The sequence below is a fragment of the Mirounga leonina genome, unplaced genomic scaffold (genome assembly GCF_011800145.1).
Source record: "Mirounga leonina isolate KUSES-001 unplaced genomic scaffold, KU_Mleo_1.0 Mir_168, whole genome shotgun sequence".
NCBI classification, from domain to species: Eukaryota; Metazoa; Chordata; class Mammalia; order Carnivora; family Phocidae; genus Mirounga; species Mirounga leonina.
In genome coordinates, this window is record NW_023270426.1 from 9,610,607 (window position 1) to 9,628,823 (window position 18,217).

At 40.2% G+C, this 18,217-nt stretch overlaps 1 protein-coding gene across 11 annotated transcripts in view; it reads left to right on the top strand.

The window, feature by feature from the left end:
* Positions 1-17,839, top strand: part of CSNK1G3 (casein kinase 1 gamma 3) — a 109,352-nt gene extending 91,513 nt beyond the window's left edge. For 7 of the 11 annotated variants that reach the window (XM_035014004.1, XM_035014006.1, XM_035014002.1 and 4 more), the window contains 3 exons: positions 6,132-6,238; positions 6,810-6,833; positions 15,387-17,839. In XM_035014004.1, coding sequence (XP_034869895.1) covers positions 6,132-6,238; positions 6,810-6,833; positions 15,387-15,441 — 186 coding nt within the window. In that variant the 3' untranslated portion in view covers positions 15,442-17,839. The remainder of the gene's footprint in view (positions 1-6,131; positions 6,239-6,809; positions 6,834-15,386) is intronic. The other 4 variants (XM_035014008.1, XM_035014009.1, XM_035014012.1 and 1 more) reach the window with 1 other exon arrangement.
* Positions 17,840-18,217: the final 378 nt, after the last annotated feature.

Here is an 18,217-nt window from a genome sequence, read left to right on the forward strand (position 1 = left end):
CTTGGTAATAACTATGGCTGAGAAACTTAGACCTAGCACTTTCAGTTTCTTGGCCAGTTGTTATTCAGCAAATATACAAAAATGTCTACTAAGAGGTATTAGGCATTGTACTGGAGTCTTTGAATAAAAGGAAGAATAACAAAGATAGGGTGCCTGTCCCCATGGAGCTTTCAGCCAATGGGGGAGGTTAATTAAACAGGCCATGTGGTAAGCGGAGAATGTATAACATGCTATGAGAACGTATTGAGAAGCTCCTGACCTGGATTTAGTGGGTTCAGATTTCCTGGAAAAAGCGGAACTTCTTTGTATTCTGTTTTTTCACCTGTTTCTAAAGTGAAGCATCAGTAGGAGGAGTTAGCAGATGGAAGGGGTCTAGAGAGGACCGTCCCAGGCAAGAAAGCAGCACACGTAAGGTGGTGGAGGAGGGAGAGACATCCTGAGCAATTGACTACAGTCCAGTCAAGCTGGTGTGTGTATTGAGAAATGACTGAGGGGTAGGCAGGAGGCAAGTCCTGAAGGACCTAATAGGTCTCATTATTACATTTGGACTTCATTTGAGGATATTGGGTGGCCGTAAAGAGAATTAGATAAGCAAGGTAACTCTCTTAGTGTTTTTTCTAAGGATGGCTTTCGTTGGAGACTAAGCTGAAGGGAGAACAAGTCTAAGGCAGGGACACAGCTCTCAGAAGTCCAGCTGAGGGAAAGTGATGGGTAGCAGAGATGAAGAGAACTGAGAGGATTTGCAAGATAATTAGAAGGTAGAATTTAGTTTGGTGTCAGGGCTGAGGGGGAAGGTCATGTCACTGTCCCTTTTTGACGTGTCTCTGCCTGGCAAACCAGGATGTCCAAAATGAGGTTTTTAAAATGTACCACCGATGGCAGGTAGTGCTCATCTGGAATCCCACAGGAACTGTGCCTTTTGCTGGAGCACGGCTCCTTTGAGCTCAAGGTCAGCCAAAAGCCCGGTCCTGGAAAGCGGAAAGGCAACTTCGAGCAGAGGGAGGAAGACAAGATGTTAGGGGCACTATCGGAAGACTACTTCATGGGAGATGGTGTAGGTCCCGATCGTTGGGAAATCTCCGCTAGTTGTACAGCCTTTGGTTGCAGGTAAAGGAACACTGTTGAGTCTGAGCCCCTGAGGGGAGAAGGGCGGCCTCACAGACGGTGCCGCTGTGGCGTGCAGCCGGGCACTGCGCGTGCAAGTGAAGGACGAACATTACCTGTTGTGCTGGGCACTCTGGGATTTTCGTCAGTGTAACTGGAGACATACACATGCAGGTGAGGATAGCAGGAAAGAGTGAGACGGATGTATTTCGAAATGGTAAGGAAACATTCATAGTTAAAAGTCAGAGGAATAGCAGGTGCCACACCCCAGGCCGTCCTCCATCGTGCTGCTCATCGTTAATACTCCCCTTTCTAAAACATGGCCAGTAACCGCTTTCACTTGCTTTCTCATATCTTTCAAAACACACAGGTACTCAAAAGGGGGAGAATCAAGTGATGAGTACAGTTGTATCTTTCTGTTCCGTTTTCCAGGGCGCTGAAATCTGTAAAAGAGAGTTTGTACAAGGAGAGTAGCGGGGTGCCGTTAGCAGATAAGTAATGGCCAGCTCAGCTCCGTCACTTTAGCTTAATAAATGCCTTGTCCAGGTGTCACTAGGGTGAATCAGCATTACAGGTTTATTTTCATATCCTTTTACAGCAACATTTACAGTAACGTCTCAAAAGGCTGGAATACTCAGAGTACAGTGCTCTGCTTTGTACTTCTATAAGTGCAAATTAGATTGAAAATCCATTTTGGTTTATCTTTGCTGAAAGTCCGTGAGAATCTCACTGTGCCTTCAGGTCATCAGTTGGAATATCAAGAGGATCAATTATAACTCTAGCTCTAGGTTTTAGAATATGTAAGAAAGTTCGTTTCATGTAATACATGTGAACCCTAGCAGGGGTCCAGAAAACTCTTTGGAAATTACTCTTAACTATATCTCCTTTATTAGTGTGCTTTCTTATAGATAGCTTTTAGAAAAAGCTTAGGGCATAAGTAAGATACATAACATTTTAGTATTTCTAATATATTTACTGGATAGAGGGAGATCTGGTTAATTAAGATAGTGAGCCTCTGCTGCGCACTTGGTAGCATGCTTACAATAACTCAAATAGAAATTAGGAAGGTGGTACCATAACTGATTTGTATGAACTCATTGTATTTGGAAAGTGAATTAATTAGCCTTATAATATCATTGACTACAAAGATACCGTGTGTTATCTTTGTACTCAAAAGTCTATGTGAATGACTTCTTTTGGAATTAGATGTGGCAGGCAGCCATCATCACTTCTCTCCCATCCTGAGCTGCAGGCTGTTTCCATACCCCCTCCCCTTAAACTCTGGTACAGTAAAAGTGACACCACATCTGATGCCTTTTTATTTACTTTATTTTTTTTTTTTTGGTAACATCTTAAAATAAGAACTGTACTAAGTTTCTTACCGAAGTGGGAATATCAGAGAAAATTTCTTTAAGAACAACAAGAACAAAAGCCCTGTAAAACACCTGGGTTATTTTTTTTAAATGTCAAACCTCAAAGAGGCTGTCATTTTTTAGATGGACTTTCATTAGAAAAATCAGGTGATGAACACCAGTATTTCAGAGACTCCTATATGTTCCACTTCAAGTTATAATTCTAGAAATGTTACCTAAATGGGATCATTCTTTAGAATTTGGTTTATAAAAATGATTTGTGCATAGTTGTTGTTTGGTTGATTTAGGTTTCGAGGAATATAATGACATGCTATTTATAATACTGTGTCTTTGTTTTTTCTTTGTAAAATCCCTTCACTAAAAGATACTAGTTTTCTTAAGTGAAAACCATTTTTAATGCCCTGATATACTCTCATGTCACCAGTATTAAGTAGGCCGCTTCTATAGGACAACTCTGTCATCACGTTGATTCTGTTCTTAGCCCGGGATGTTAGCCTTTACTCAGAGAGTTAGGGAATCTGGGAAACCAAAGAAAAATTACTTAAAAAAAATACATAAATGAAGATATTATTTCCTTCTGGTCTGGTTCTGGTCAACCAGGTGGAATGAGATTTGAAACATTTCACTAAAATAAAGCTTATTAAAGTCAGTTATGACTTTGTGTGAGCTGAAGTAAGTCAGATTCTATAATTGCCATGTTCATACAGTTGCTCTTGCTGGAAATGTAGAATACTTGGGTTATGAATTTTCAATAATGCCACTTAAAGTAAGGGAAGGCATGTTCAAGGAGCTGCCTGTAGTTTGAGATGGGGTCCCTCCAGCTCTCTCGGGCCATTGAACAGGAAGGAGGAAAAGAAACCTGTGACTATCACGTTGAGGGAAGAACAATGGAAATTGTTGAGTGAACTCTTTATCTTCTGCATGCAAAGCATACTGCTAATTACAGATAGTGGAGAATACAAAAGTGTAAGATAAGAACCCTGCTTTCTAGCTCCTTTCCAATTCAGCAAGGAGCTCTGACATTTTAAAGATTAAGAATAAAGAACCAAATTATGTTTGATAATTAGGACAAATAATGATTGCTAATTAAATACTTTCAGAAAGAGGGAGAAATGAAGAGAAGAAATTAACATGGAACTCAGTAGAATGCCAGAAAGGAGGAAGCAGGTGCCCCCAAACAGAGCAGCAGATTGAGACACAGTGGTATTCCTCTCCTTGGCTTGGTTGTCTCTAATAACGATCGAGGCCGTTCTGTGTGTTCTCAGCTGTGGGCACAAATGCAGCATTCCTTTCTAAGTATTTGTTCTGCGTAGGATACAGGAAACTCAGCCTCCATAATCCTGCATTCATCTAGATTTGTTGGTTGACGTCTAGTGACTTTTCTGGGAGTTGTGGGGTGGACTCTCAGTCCCACAAGGGCAGGGGTGTTTTTCTTGTGGTTTTCCAAGTTCCTGGAACACTGCCTGGCATGTTGTGGCCTCTCGGTTAGAACGTGAGAATTAGTTAAGTTTCAGTAAAATGGGGCTCTGTAAACGGACCTGTTAAGTCTCATAGTCAGCTGTCAGTCTGCTGTCCAGGCCTTTGATATATTAGCATTTTCTTTCTCTTCTGATGAGCTTTGATAAGGAAAGCAGCAGAGGTCTGGGAAGATGGTAAGGGTTTACTGGAAACTGGAACCCTGGATAGGAGGAGTGACACATTTGAGAGGAGTATGAGAAATTCAGTTTTGGAAGTACTGAGTGTGTACCCCACGTGGTCTAGGTGAGCATGTGGGTGAGCGGTTGAGCTCAGCACGTCCTTTACGTAGCTTGTAGCCGAAGCCGTGAGTGCAGGCAAAACTGGCTGAGGAACAAGGGCCACCACTCCCGGAGCTCCTAGAATAGCCCTGTCATTGCCCTTCACATTGATTCCATTTCCTCCTCTCAGTCTTGTTAAATGCATACTCCTGTTTCCCATTGCGTAGTTGAGAACACTGAGCTTTAGCATGATGAGCTCTCTTTCCTGGGTCACATAGCAGGTGAGGGTGAGAGCTAGGCTTTGTTTCTAGACCCATCTACTCTGGAGTATCAGCTGGTGCTAAGTGATACCGAAACGTACAGGAAAATGAGGACTGAGCAAAGGCCACCGAATATATTTTTCTAGGAGTCGTTGGTAACCTGCAAGCGTACTCTTACTAGAAATCTGATGTAGCAACAGAGTACAGATTGCAAGGAATTAAGGAATAAATGAGTGGAAAATTTTATAAAAAATGGAAGTGATAAGTTAAGACTATTGTTCTGAAGAAGTTGAGGGGAAAGCAAGAAATAGGACAGTAAGGTGACTTTATTAAAGATCAAAGAGGACTTGGGAGAATGTGGGAATTTTGCTATGATTTTTATTTTGTTTTAGGATTTCATTCATGCATGCATTCATTTATTTCAACAAATATTTATTGATTGCCTGTTCTCTGCCAGGTTTAGGGGGGAGATATAGTGGGGGAACAGTCCATAGTTCTTGCTGTCATGGAGCAGGAGGAGGTGAGAGTGGGTGTCAAGAAACACAATCTGGAAAACATTATCTGGATAAATTCTATACAAAGAGTTAACAGTAGAGTATAACATGACATAGTATGTCTGTATGGAAGTCTTAGATTGTATGACAGAAAAGGGCTGCTTTAGAGATGTTCTCTGAGAATCTGAAAGATAAGAATATAGCCCATCAGCGGGCAGAGAGTTAGTTCAGGCATCGAGAATAGATAATGCCAAAGCCTTAAGTTGGGAATAAGTTTGACATACTGGATGGAGGCTAGTGAACACAGGGGACGGTAGTATGAGATCAGAGAGGTAAGCAGAATTCAGATGTTGTGGGGCTTTGTAAATTGGGGTAAAGAATATGGATCTTTATTTTAAGTGAAATGGGAAGTTGATACTTGAAGAGATTTATGCAGGTTAATTATACATGATCTAATTTCTGTCTTAAAATGAGCACTCTGGTTGTTGTGTGGACAATACGTTAACGGAGGGTGGGGGCAGGTGAAAGCAGAACACCAGTTCATAAGTTGTGGCTCTTAGTCACACAAGAGGTCATGTGGCTTGAACTAAAGTCCTGGTAGTAATAGAGGTGGGGAGAACTGATTAGACTGGGGATGTGTTTTGGGGGAGGATTTAACCAGCCCCGCTGATGGATAGGATGTGGGGTTTCAGTCAAAGAGAGGAATCACTGTGATTTCAGGATCTGGGCATGAACAACCGGGCAGATGAATGGGCAGTATTCAAGGGACACATAAGCGTGGTTACACACTGAAATGAAGGATCCATTGGAAGGAGCAAGACTGAAGTTTGCGAGGGAAAGAATTCGTGACGTAGCAAGGTGCCAGTGGAGATGGGCACACCTTGGGGAGCTGATCTGAGACAGAAGTGTAGGAGTTGGCCTTACACAGCAGAGGGAAAGAGACAAGAGAGAAATTTCAAGATGAAAAGGAAGTTGAAAAGCAAATATTGGATGGCCTTGAATTTTAATAAAATATTAGACCTATTACTGTATTCAGTTATAAACAGCTCAACTACATACTAATTGTTTTATGTTCTACGTATTAACTTTCTAATTTAACCTTAATTTTTATCGTTGTATAACCTGTCACTTTGTGCATATATAATTTTTTTTTCTTTTTGGCAGGTTGTAAGCTCTACAAATGGAGAGTTGAACACAGATGACCCTACCGCAGGACGTTCCAATGCACCCATTACAGCCCCTACGGAAGTGGAAGTGATGGATGAGACCAAGTATGTATTTGTTTGACTTCTTTTAGTAGCTTTTTGTGCTTCAGCTGTGAATGTTTGAGACTTATAGTCATGTACAATTATTCCAGGAAATTTTTTTCAGGGAATAGGTGCATGCAAAACAAGTGATATTTTCAGTTATTTTTTTTTTTTCAGTTATTTTAATCACTGAGTTTAAAATAGTGCTATTTCAGTAAATAATTTATAATACAAAAATATTTAAGAACTATGCTCAGTTTCTTAGAATTAGCAGCATATTTTTGGCTTTTTATTTTTAGGAGTATTGATGCATGAAACTTATTTCTGTAGGGTAGATGCTCAGTTTTTTTTCTTTGTAAGCATAAGAATAAATAATTATTAATTTTATAGTATCCTGCATGTGTTCATATTAGTTTTAAAGTAGTTTTTCTGTGAATGTAAATGATGATGCTGCTTGGAAAAAAAAGTAAGCATGAAAAGCAATGTGATAATTTCAATGTGGGCTATTTCTGATGATTTCTCCCTCTCTCTCTCCGTCCCTCCCCTTCTCTCTCTCTCACTTTTCTTGTATTTTTCTTTTTGTGTGTGTGTATAGCTGCCAGAAAGTGTTGAACATGTGGTGAGTTTTCAAGTGTAGGCAGGCAGAAATAGCTCCCTTGACTGTAATTTCAAAGATTTAGCATCATTTTGCGTTTAAAAAAAAAATATCTTTCAACATAGAAATTACAATTGGTCAAAGTTGTTCAAAAATATTTGGTGTCATTTACAGTAGGTCTGAAAAGCAAGAAATAATTGTTTGAGGAGCTCTTTTGCCTGCTGCAACTTTTTTTGTTGTTCAAGTGACATAGATTTGGGGGCACTTTTTAATTGAGTAGTTGATAACACCCACTCTGCTTGTGCTTGTGCGTTTGTTCTGTAACACAGAGGCTTCGTTTGCTATTTTAAGTAGAAAGACGGGATTTTGAGTTTTAAGCTCTCTTTTTTCCCGTTCAAAAAATTATTAAATACACATAGCAGATCCTTCACCCCCACCCACCCCAAGAGCATCACTAAGAGAGTATTTCATTGACTAATTGTATTGCCGTTGAGTACACATGGGATACACTGATAAATTTATGATTAACTATAGTGAGAGAGTGTTATGGAAGTCCTCATCTAAATAGTTCCTGCCCATTGCAGATATTGTGAAAAAAATACTCCTATTAAGTCGAGTTAATGTTGGATTTAAACTCTTCTCTGATCTTTGCCTCTAGTTGTAATGCCATGTTTCATATGTTCCTCTCAGTTTCAGGACAAATCTTGAGTGAGCCTGGGAGTGAATAAGAAAAGTTGCTTAGATTAGCAAATTTTGGAACATTCTACTCCTATCCAAAAGGAGCCTTACATGAATTCCAAAATAATGCTCATTTGCTGGTTGTAAGATGAGGAGACTTTTGTTGGGGATACTTCTTTTTCAAGAGCAGTGATCAAGTATCCATTTTTATCACTTTGTGGTATTTATTGACAGTATGGCCTAGTGGATTTGAGGATGTAGTGAATCAGCTACATACTTGTGCATTTTTACATCAAGAACAAATACCGCCATCGATGTTTGCTCGTGCAGTCGTAAGCGGAGTTCCGAAAGTGGTGTGGCTGAGTGGGGCACACAGGTCCTGTGCGTCCAGCATGGGTCGTAGAATCCTGCTTCTACAACTTAGAGTTGCCTTCTTCAAGCTTGTTTCTTTCTCTCTAAACTGAGGCTCATAATAACTGCTTCGCAGGTCACTGAGGAAATTAACTGTGATAAAGCACTGCTTTTTTGTCTGGCCCATGGCAGGTACTCAGGAGCTATTCCCACCCTGTTTATTTCCCGGAGGCCAGCCACCTCTCCCATCTTTCTTCTCCTCGGCCTTGTCCCTCCAGCAAGTGTCCCCTGTTTTTCCTTCTACACCCATACTCTTCACTGAGACTGGGTGTTCTGTGTCCACTTCGTCCTAGACACCTGCTTTGAGCCAAATCGATTCCCCTTTCCCATGTTTTCAGTCACCACTTACACCGCTTGGGTTTTAGCAATAATCTGAACCCCCCACCCCAGCCCTTAAGTAGATGGCTCACCGGTAGGGAAGATGGCGGTGTATTAGCGCACGTTCATGGACGCAGTTTCAAGTTTGATAGTGGTGACAGATGTAAAACTCTTTGAATGTGTTAAAAACCACTGACTTGTATACTTTAAAAGCATGAATTTTGTGGTGATTTGAATTATATTTTAGTAGAGCGGTTATTTTTTTAAATAGAGCAGCCCATAATTTCGGTAAAGCCTGACTCCAGATGGGTTACAGAAATCCTCCGACCTTCCCTGCCTCTTCACTGGTTAAAGACTTCCAACACATCACATTTGGTTTCCCTTTAATCAGGGTGACTCTCACATTCCTGCAAGGTTTGTTACTGCATTCCTCATACCTTCTTAGTCTGTGGTGAGGGACTGTGATGTGAGTGTGGTTTTTTCCTAAATCGCATCTTACGCTCGCTTCTCTTCTCTCTCCCACCATTTTATAGGTCTCTAGGAACCCGCCAAGAATTCCCTTTCAAAACGTGTTTCCAACTCCCTCTCTTTCTTCTCACCTGTGATTGGCGGAGGCCCCTCCCACCCACCCCATTAATTATAATGTATTTCACACAGGACATTTTAGAGGCTCAGGCTTCCTAGAATAGTACCTTATAGGGTTGGATCTGTAATTTCCAAGGGATGCACAATATTCTGTTGTCCCGCATTTAAAGTGGCTCATCCATTAGTAATGAGATTTTGCCTTCTTCGCTGTGGCTGGGAATTTTCTTTTTTTTCAAGACAGGTGATACAAGTGGTATCACCCTCATCATTCCTTCCAGGAATTTAGGAAAACAAGGCTTCCTTTGGTTTAGTTCCTGAGTTTTTAAGTAGTATGTAGTTATCTTTTTTCCCCTTTATTTCTCTTTGTGTTCCCTTTCCAACATTGCTGAACAGTTACTGTGCCTTTGGTAACATGGTGATTACGAAGATAAGCCAAGGCCCCTGTGCTCCCTTAGAAAAAAGAGCAAGTGCACCAGTAACTTTGACATGGTGGCCCTCAGTCCTGGCTTCCAATCACAGGCATCCGGGGAGTTTCAAAAATACGCTAACACCTAGGCTGTGCCATCAGAGTTCCCAATTGAATTGTTCTGTGGTGGGGGTCTGGTTGACAATATTTTTTTTTTTTAAGATTTTATTTATTTATTAGATAGAGTGCGAGCATGAGCGGGGTGGGGAGGGGCAGAGGGAGAGGGAGAGGGAGAAGCAGGCTCCCCGCTGAGCCAGGAGCCCGACGTGGGACTTGATCCCAGGACCCTGGGATCACGACCTGAGCCGAAGGCAGACACCTAACCGACTGAGCCACCCAGGCGCCCCTGGTTGACAGTATTTTTAAAAAGCTTGTAAGGTGATTCTGAGGAGCACCCAGGATTGAGAATCATTGGTCTAATACCTGGTATTACAGGATTAGCTCACAGGATACAGTGTGACTGGATTTAAGAGACTGGAATGTGCTCTTCCAGCTGGAAGATCAGAGGCATCTTCACGGGTAAGGGTACATTTGCCCTGGTTCTCCAAGATAAGCAGGCTTGACAAAGGAGTTGGGTGCAGGAGTCCGAGAGAGGAGGCTGAGCAACATGTGGAGCAAGGACAGAGTGAGGCAGGTGTGAGAAGTGACCCATTCGTGTATAGCGTGTGCGAATGCATCCTGGTGGGACCTGAGATAGTCCAAGTGCCCAGTCTCAAAGGCCCTTAGTAGCCAGGTGAAAGCAACAAAAAAAAAGACATGATCCTTTCTCAACACAAGCAAGCAAGCTGTGGGTTTTAAGCCAAGAAATGGTATAATCAGATTGAGCCTTGAGATAATTAGTTTGGCAGCACTTTTGAGGCTTATGTCATTTCCTGGGGTTCATTAGATTACACAAAATCAATCCATCCTCCCCTTCTCTCCCTTTTGTAGTACAGACTGCCTGGAAAGGCAGCTTGATGCAAGATGAGACTAAGAGGAGAGGGAAATAGATAGGAACCAAATTTGTAAGAGCTGTGTGTGTGGACCTAATGCCTTAGACTGTGGGAGAACCAGTGGTGAGATTTAAAAGGCAGAGTTGGCAAGGCCGTATCTCGGCGGGGGCAAGTTGGGGTGGCGCATTGGAGAGAGGAAGACACTTATCCTGGGCGTCTGTTAAGAGGCTCTTAGCAGTGGGGGAGGCAAGAAGTTCTGAAGTCAGCGAGCATTACAGGATGGGACAACTTTGAAAGTCATTTCAGACTTGAGGGACTAATTGCATGTGGATGGAGAGGAAGAAATTGAGGATGAGGATGGATCTGCAGGTTCCCAGTTGGATTAGTTATATGGATGGTCTTGGGCTTCTATCTGAACTCTTCTTGCTTGACTGATCAGTTCCACATTTTTTACACCAAGAGGTCCAGAGATAAGAAATTACGTTTTCATGTATGGATTTGAAGGGGGCAAATGCTTTGTCAAAGAATTAAAGATAGATGTCTTAAAAGCTGTTTTCTGTATACTCATCAACCTAGATAAGGAGAGGCGAGGCTCGGGAGTCCTGAGTGGATAGGGCCTAGCAGCTGTGAAGCAGTCTTTCAGCCAGAGGCGAAGCCAGTGAGTCTTTGCAGAGAGGACAGACAGGAACTTCAGGTCCGGACAGAGACCCGTGTGTCAGTTTCAGGTAGATGGGAGAAGGAAGGCTAAGACCTGCATCCAGGAAGATAGTCAAATTCTAGAGGCAGGAAAAGGCCACAAATGAAAGGGAAATGGTGCAGTGTCACTAGCAAAGCCTCGGCCCTTCTCCTGGATGTTTTCTACGGAGTTGAGGACTTGGATCCATTATGATCTCCTGTTTACCACCTTAACAGTTTTTACAGCAACAGCCCTTAAGTTCATCAGAAACAGGATTTAACCATTTATTTTGAAAGAATTTAAGAGTAGAGCTGTGGTGGGATGCCTGGGTGGCTCAGCCGGTTGAGCATCTGCCTTTGGCTCAGGTCATGATCTCACGGTCCTGGGATCAAGCCCCATGTCGGGCTCCCTGCTCCGCGGGGAGTCTGCTTCTCCCTCTCCCTCTGCCCCTCCCCCTGCTTGTGTGCTCTCTCTCCCACTCTCTCTTTTGAATAAATAAATAAAATCTTAAAAAAAAAAAAAAAAGAGTAGAGCTGTGCCTTCAAAGCTTTTGGGCTAGCTACAGAATCCTGTCAGAGGCATGGACCTGACTCGTGAGATCCTACTGGCTTACTGGAACCACACAGGCATAAGCAAGAAAGAGCCAAGAGAAAGAAAAGCATTGACAAGAACATGATTTAAATGTCTGGTAACCTTAATCAGTTTCCCCAGGGCTGTCAGTAGTCTAGATCTGAAGAGACCCCAAATGAGGCATCAACTAACGAATAAGTAAATGTCGCCACTGAGCAGCTTGGAGAAAAATGTGTTTAAAAATTCTAAAGGCGTGGATAATTTTCTAAGACCAGCTAGTTGAATATAGTGATCAAAGTAACCTCACCTCACCTGTGGGAACTTCCATCTGTGCTCATTCCTGCACTATTTGCTATTATTTGCAGTTATCGTTATCAGTAACTTTTGTTCCTGTTTGACTTGTGGCAAGTGTCAGAATTACATTGTTTCCTTTTACACCTTGCCCGCACTCTTGTCAGTTGATGGCATGGTGGCCCCTCAGTATCTGCGGTGCTCACTCAGCTCACAGCTTCTGGGACAAGGACTCGCTGGAAATGGAGAAGCCAGAGGGGAGGCCAGGCAGGTGCACGTAGGTAGAGCAGGGCTTCTTGGGTTTAGACTCCTGTAAGAATCTGATGCAAACCAATTTTCTCCAGGGAAGCCTCCACAGGCACTCAAATCTGCATCTTGTGAGATTTCACTAGGGCTTGTGGGCCCTGGCGTAAGAACTCTAGCTTTAGAACATGGTGTAGAATTTTGACTAGGTTCTTACTCTAGGGGTTGCACTTATGAGGAAAGTCACTCATTTATTCAATAAATACTAAATGAGTACCAACTCTGTGCCCATTTGTGGGATGTATCTGTGGACAAGCCTTTACGAAGCTTACGTTCTGTGTGGAGGCAGATAATCAGTAAATAAATAAATTCAGATTAGTCTGAGGACTGAGAGGAGCGTAAAATGGTCACGTGACAGAGTGGCCATATGGGAGCCACACTGTTTCAGATGGAGGGCAATTGATAGGAGACCTAATTTCTTAATCACAGACTGTAAATCAGCTGCTTTGTAATGAGTTTTAAGAAACCAGCCACAGGTTAAATACCAGTTTTCTTCTTTTTATAACTGTATTCTATTTTGAGAGCATCTCTCCTTTATTTGGATGCGTTCCTGTTGCCTAGAGCAATGCTGTCCTCTGGTGGTAGTCAGTTTAATAGCATGCCAGCTTCCCTGGCAGATCGGTTTCAAGGGTTTACTCTTTATTTGGTGGGATTTATTTCTAACAAAGAGGTGTCTTTTTTTAGATTGGCTTTCAGTTTAAAAGGCCTCTACAGTTATGATTCATTTGAAAGTTTCATTTAGTCTCAAGTAAATGCTTGGATTGGTTTTCTGTGTTAAATAATATGTAATTGAAGAAAAGATGACCTAAGGAATAGGTCTGCTGTCTTGAGCTGGAAAGCAGACTGATATTAGAAAAATAAGCCAGACAAGGTGAATTGCTAATACAAGTGTGGAAAATCTGGAACTTGTTGATCAAAACATGTATTACATTAAACTCCCCGTTCCAAAAGGCTTATTAAAACACTTTTTAATAAACACTTATTAAAACACCTTTTCAGCAGAAAAATCTTAAAAGATTGTAGTTTGGAATTTGAAGAGACAAATGACAGTATTTGGAAACAGTGAACCTTATTAATATAACTTTATATTAAATAATAAATCTCCACTGAAAGGTGATCATATTCTTAAATTTAGTATTTTAAATATTTGGTCTGTTCCTTCTAAATACCAATTAAAATTTTTTTTTTTTTTACAATATGAACGTTTTATGACTTTTCTAAGTCCTTTATTGAAAGGTTTTCTTTTTTTTTGAATAATGGTTTTCATCTCTTAGGATCTGAGTTAAATAATTTTTTTCATTGTTTTATTTTAGAAAATTTATGTAACAGATTTGAGAAAGTATTTAGGTAGCTGACAGTTACAAATAAAGTTGACTTATTTTTATAAATCCAGGAAAAATCCATTGTATCCAGAGTCATCTTTTATAGAGGTAGCTCTTTTCAAGGCCCCTGTTGGGTAATTTGTTTCTGGTTGCTCTGGTGGTCACCTTAATAAAAGTAAAATTCATAAAGATTGATAACTGCACAGATTTCCAGTTGAGTCTGTAGCAGCTGACATATATAGGTTTGAATTATTCACACTCCATGGTCTAATCATTATGTGCTGTTTGAATGGGGTTAAAAAATCCAGTCGTGTAATTTGGTTTTGAATGCCGCATAGTGTGATTTCATAGTCATGGCATAAATCACAATAAATGGTCTGAAATTATTTTTGACTAACGATAATGTGGGTGGAGAGATTGTGTAATTTAGCTGGGACAGTATGGGTTTCTGTTTACATTTCTTTCACAGAAAGACATAAAAGATAATCTAGCAATTATTTCATCTTCCACAATCTTTTGCTGGAGAGGACACTTAAAGCTAGGTGGTCTCCATTATGCTTAGCTTGAAATGACTTGTTTAATAGCCTTTGCAGGCGGGCTGGTAAGAATTAGAGGAACATCGTTATAAGGTCACATTCTGTACGAGCTTTGAATTGGCAGCATTTTGTTGATTGAATCACCATGCATATAGATATTTCTTTAATTACAAAACAGGATTTACATATTTACATATGCACACACACTAGGCTTCCATGAAAAAGACAAAAGAGCCTCTCTATGTGTCGCTTGTCTTCTTGATACTCTGATAGATAGACTTTCCTTTAAGTGTGGAAGGGGAAAAGAGCCGGACCTGTGTTTGAAGGAATGCCAGACTTTTAGAATAGATATATGCATGTGGGTGTGTATTTTTTTGTGAGTTTCTGCTCAGTGATTCTCCTCTAACTGTGAGTTGGCACCAGCCTCAGCATCACTCCCCACATGCTGCATGTGTTTCATCTTCTCATGACCAGGGGAGAACTTACTATGGAAAAAACCAGGTCTCTCAGGCGTCATCTCTAGATTTTTTTTTTTTACTTAGGAATGAAACTCCGAATGCTTTTCCTTCATAGACTGCAAGACTGAATCACCTTGATTATGCTATTTTAAATATTAAGCACAGTTTTTACTTTCATTAACTTAGGATAGTTTGACCTTAACTCTTTTTTTTTTTTTTTAAAGATTTTATTTATTTATTTGACAGAGAGAGAGACAGCGAGAGAGGAAACACAAGCAGGGGGAGTGGGAGAGGGAGAAGCAGGCTCCCCGCTGAGCAGGGAGCCTGATGCAGGGCTCGATCCCAGGACCCTGGGACCATGACCCGAGCTGAAGGCAGACGCTTAACGACTGAGCCACCCGGGCACCCCCAGTTTGACCTTAACTCTTAAAGAATTAAGAAGTGCCAGTATTGACATGCTAGTTAATGCATTTTCTCTCTTCCAGTTTGTAAATGTGGTAGAAAATGTTTGTTGAAGAGTCTATTTGGGCTTTCTCTTTTTCTTTCTGGAATCTCATCCTTGGTGAAAATCAGTTCCTCAGTATTAGGATAATTATTGCTTTTCTAACAATGACTTTAATAATCAAATGTAAATATCAGGAAGAAAGGGAGAGAATGCATAAGATGAATTTTATAAAAGCATGCCCCTGCCAGAGGTTAATGAGTATTCAAAATAAAATACGGTGGGTCGGTGAGGATTCAGAATTCCACACCTCCTCGTTTAGTCTTGGTGCAAAGCCTTTTCAATTTAGTGGCTCCTTGTAATGTTGCATAGAATGTCTGGCTGTCTTCCTAAAAGGCACGTTGATGAAACTGTAGTAATAACTCTGCCCTAGGTTCACTAATATATATGCTTCACTGGCATGTTCACTGTGTATCTTGCATTAGCCTGTTGCTTTTTACGACCATTGAAATTAATATGCTAAGCTCAGCCTTTACTTTGTGACCCTTAGTGCCTTTATAATACAAGAAGTGTTTCCCTCCATCTGCAGGTGCTGCTGTTTTTTCAAACGAAGGAAAAGGAAAACCATACAGCGTCACAAATGACTCTGGACACAGACAGATCATGGGGAGTTACTTACGTGTTCATCTGCTGTCTTGTGATTAAAATCATCTCTGTAGTGACCACATATATTTCCAAGGACTCACTCTTAGAAACAAAATGTCATACTTTCATACTTCATTTTGTGGTTGTCTTACATTCATATTTTTTTCTAATTTAACTTTTATGGAAGCTTTAAAGTTTTGTCCAAACATGAGTGCTTTGCCCATCAATGAATGGAATGGACCAAGGAGGTGGTACTGACGGATACAGCTCTAAAGACATTTTTCAGAAGCTCTCCTCCTGTTGTAGAAAGCCGTACAGTATCTTCAGTGTCAAACAGTTACATGCCTAATCTGGTTTTTTTTTATAACTTCTGTAAGAGCATAATCAAGCAGGAATTTTCTCCCCAGTGGATAATGCAACAGAGAAGACGCAGTTGCCCAAATATGTAAAAGAAGCTATTTTGTGAGAAGTTCATTTCTTGTGTGACATGCGCATTGATTTCAGTATTACTGACGGTACTGCTAGTCATGAGTCATACTAACATTCTCTCTGTGAAATCATGGTACAGTCACTGCCCAGAGGTACTGAGGAAAAAGCTCTGTGGGTTCGGCAGACGGTAGGGGTCAAACGAATCACCAGGAGCGTGCTAGATAGGAGCTCTGCTTTTGTGGCACCACGACGTGAAGTACAGTGTCGCTCAAGTGGCAAAAGCGCTTTTTAAAAAAAAAAAAAAAAAGAAAAATGCAAAATATTTGTATAATGTAACTTTATGCTTCCAGATAATAATGTATGTTAGACAGCAAGAAATGAATACTTTGAGAAATTAAGTATGTTGGAGTTTTGTTTTGTTTTTTTAAATACACTAAGGAGAAGAAATAAATGTGAATCTCATTGCAATGTGTAAGGTTGAAGTCTGAGGAGATCCCACTGAAACCTGCTGAATGATTACATTCTCCCTTAAGCAGAAAATTTTGGATGTGCCATGCAGTGGTGTCTGTTTATTAATTATTTGCTCTTTGATAAAAAAAAAAAAAAAAGGACCCCCAGCAATAAAAACTGGGTCACTCTATTGCCCTCTGTGCACATTAGTCTCTTGTATTCAACTTTGCTGGTTCTCTGGAATTTTCCTACTTTTTAGTATAATTTTGATGACTGAAAACTATTTTGGAAAGGATGGGTCAGGTGCTTTGCCTCCATAGTCTTTTGAAGTGCCTGCATATGAACAAAGTAACAGTTCTGTAAAAAAGGAAACCCATTCCACTTTTTAGGTATGCTTTGTTTTAAGCCATAAAGACACAGGTGTAGTACTTTGGTCGCATTCTACTAGCCAGATTCTTCAAGAAGAGTTAAGACATAAAGACTGGCTAGAACGAGAATGATGTTTTTCAAATCTCATCTTCACCTTTCATTTAGAAGATTGCTACTTTTTCCATGCAACCCTTTCTTTGTCTTTAAGTGCATGCCTTCCGGCGTGCTTATTTATTTTTATTGTCTCAAGGTAACATTTAAAATGTGTAATTAAAGTAAATAAATTACATTTTTGACTTCATTATTGCATTTACAGGGATTTAATTGTACTTGGTAATTTATTTTTTCTTATTAGCCAAAAGTTCAGCGTGTTGTTTTTGACAAATTAGGCGCCCATATGAATACTGCAAATCAGGACATTGTTTATCATTGTTGCTCTGAATCGTCTGAATGATCTTTTCAAGTTCTTGATTTTAAAGGCCCACGCTCAGCCTAGAAGACATTTGCTGTATAATTTGGTCAACAGTTTCCATTGTGTCTATTTGTATACTGTCATGATGTCTTAAACGACAGGAGTTACATACTGAGTTTTTATTTTTTGTTTGCCTTGAACAAGGTAGATGGATGTTTTGGCCATTATAATGTGAAACCACTTTTTTCTTTACAGTATTTGACCAAATTTGTGTGTCTATGATATTTGTAAATACATGGCGATATCTGTATTTCTTATCATAAGCCTATTTAGTTTTATTCTCAGTAGGGTTTTTGGACTGTACAGTGTTTATATGATCTGAACTCCTTATACATAAGAAGGTGTGTATATTAATCCAATTATGGACTTAAAATATTTTAAAAGTATAAATACCCTTATTTGCTGCAAAGACCAGTGTGTAGACATTTGCTTTTTAGCAATATTTTTAAGTGCTCCATTTTAATGCCAAGGAGTAAGTCTTTTGGCAACACAAACTGGTCAATAATAGGTAATGCAGGTATGTTCAGGTTAAGCCAACAATGTTTTGCATTTTTATGCTTCTTTTCTGTCAACACTAATGAAGTCAACATTGCCTGAATGTCTGAATAATGAAACACATCCCTGTTTAAAAGTATGTAACTGAAAAAGAAATAAAAAATAAAGGTAGTTTTTTTAAACTCGCTTTTTCCCCCTTCCTCTAATGACGGGTGAAGTGATGCTACTCGTAATAACCTAAGGTAGGAGTTCTAAAAATCGGATTCATTTAGTTTTGTGTATGTGAGAAGCCAAGCTAAAGGAAGACGCTTTTGTGTTTTGTGTTTCTGTTTGGATTTTGCTTTGTGGGAGCCCCAACGTAAGTACATACCTGGAAGTGTCTGAGCTTTCCTTCAAGAAAAAGCCTTTTACACTTCCCTGAACCATTTAATAGAGCGATTAATTAAAACTAATGCTACCAATAAAGCAAGGAAAAGAAACAGAATCATTTTATTCCTTTTAAAAAATGAAGTCATACTGGGATGTGCACAGCAGTGAAACGTGATTAATCACTTTTCAGC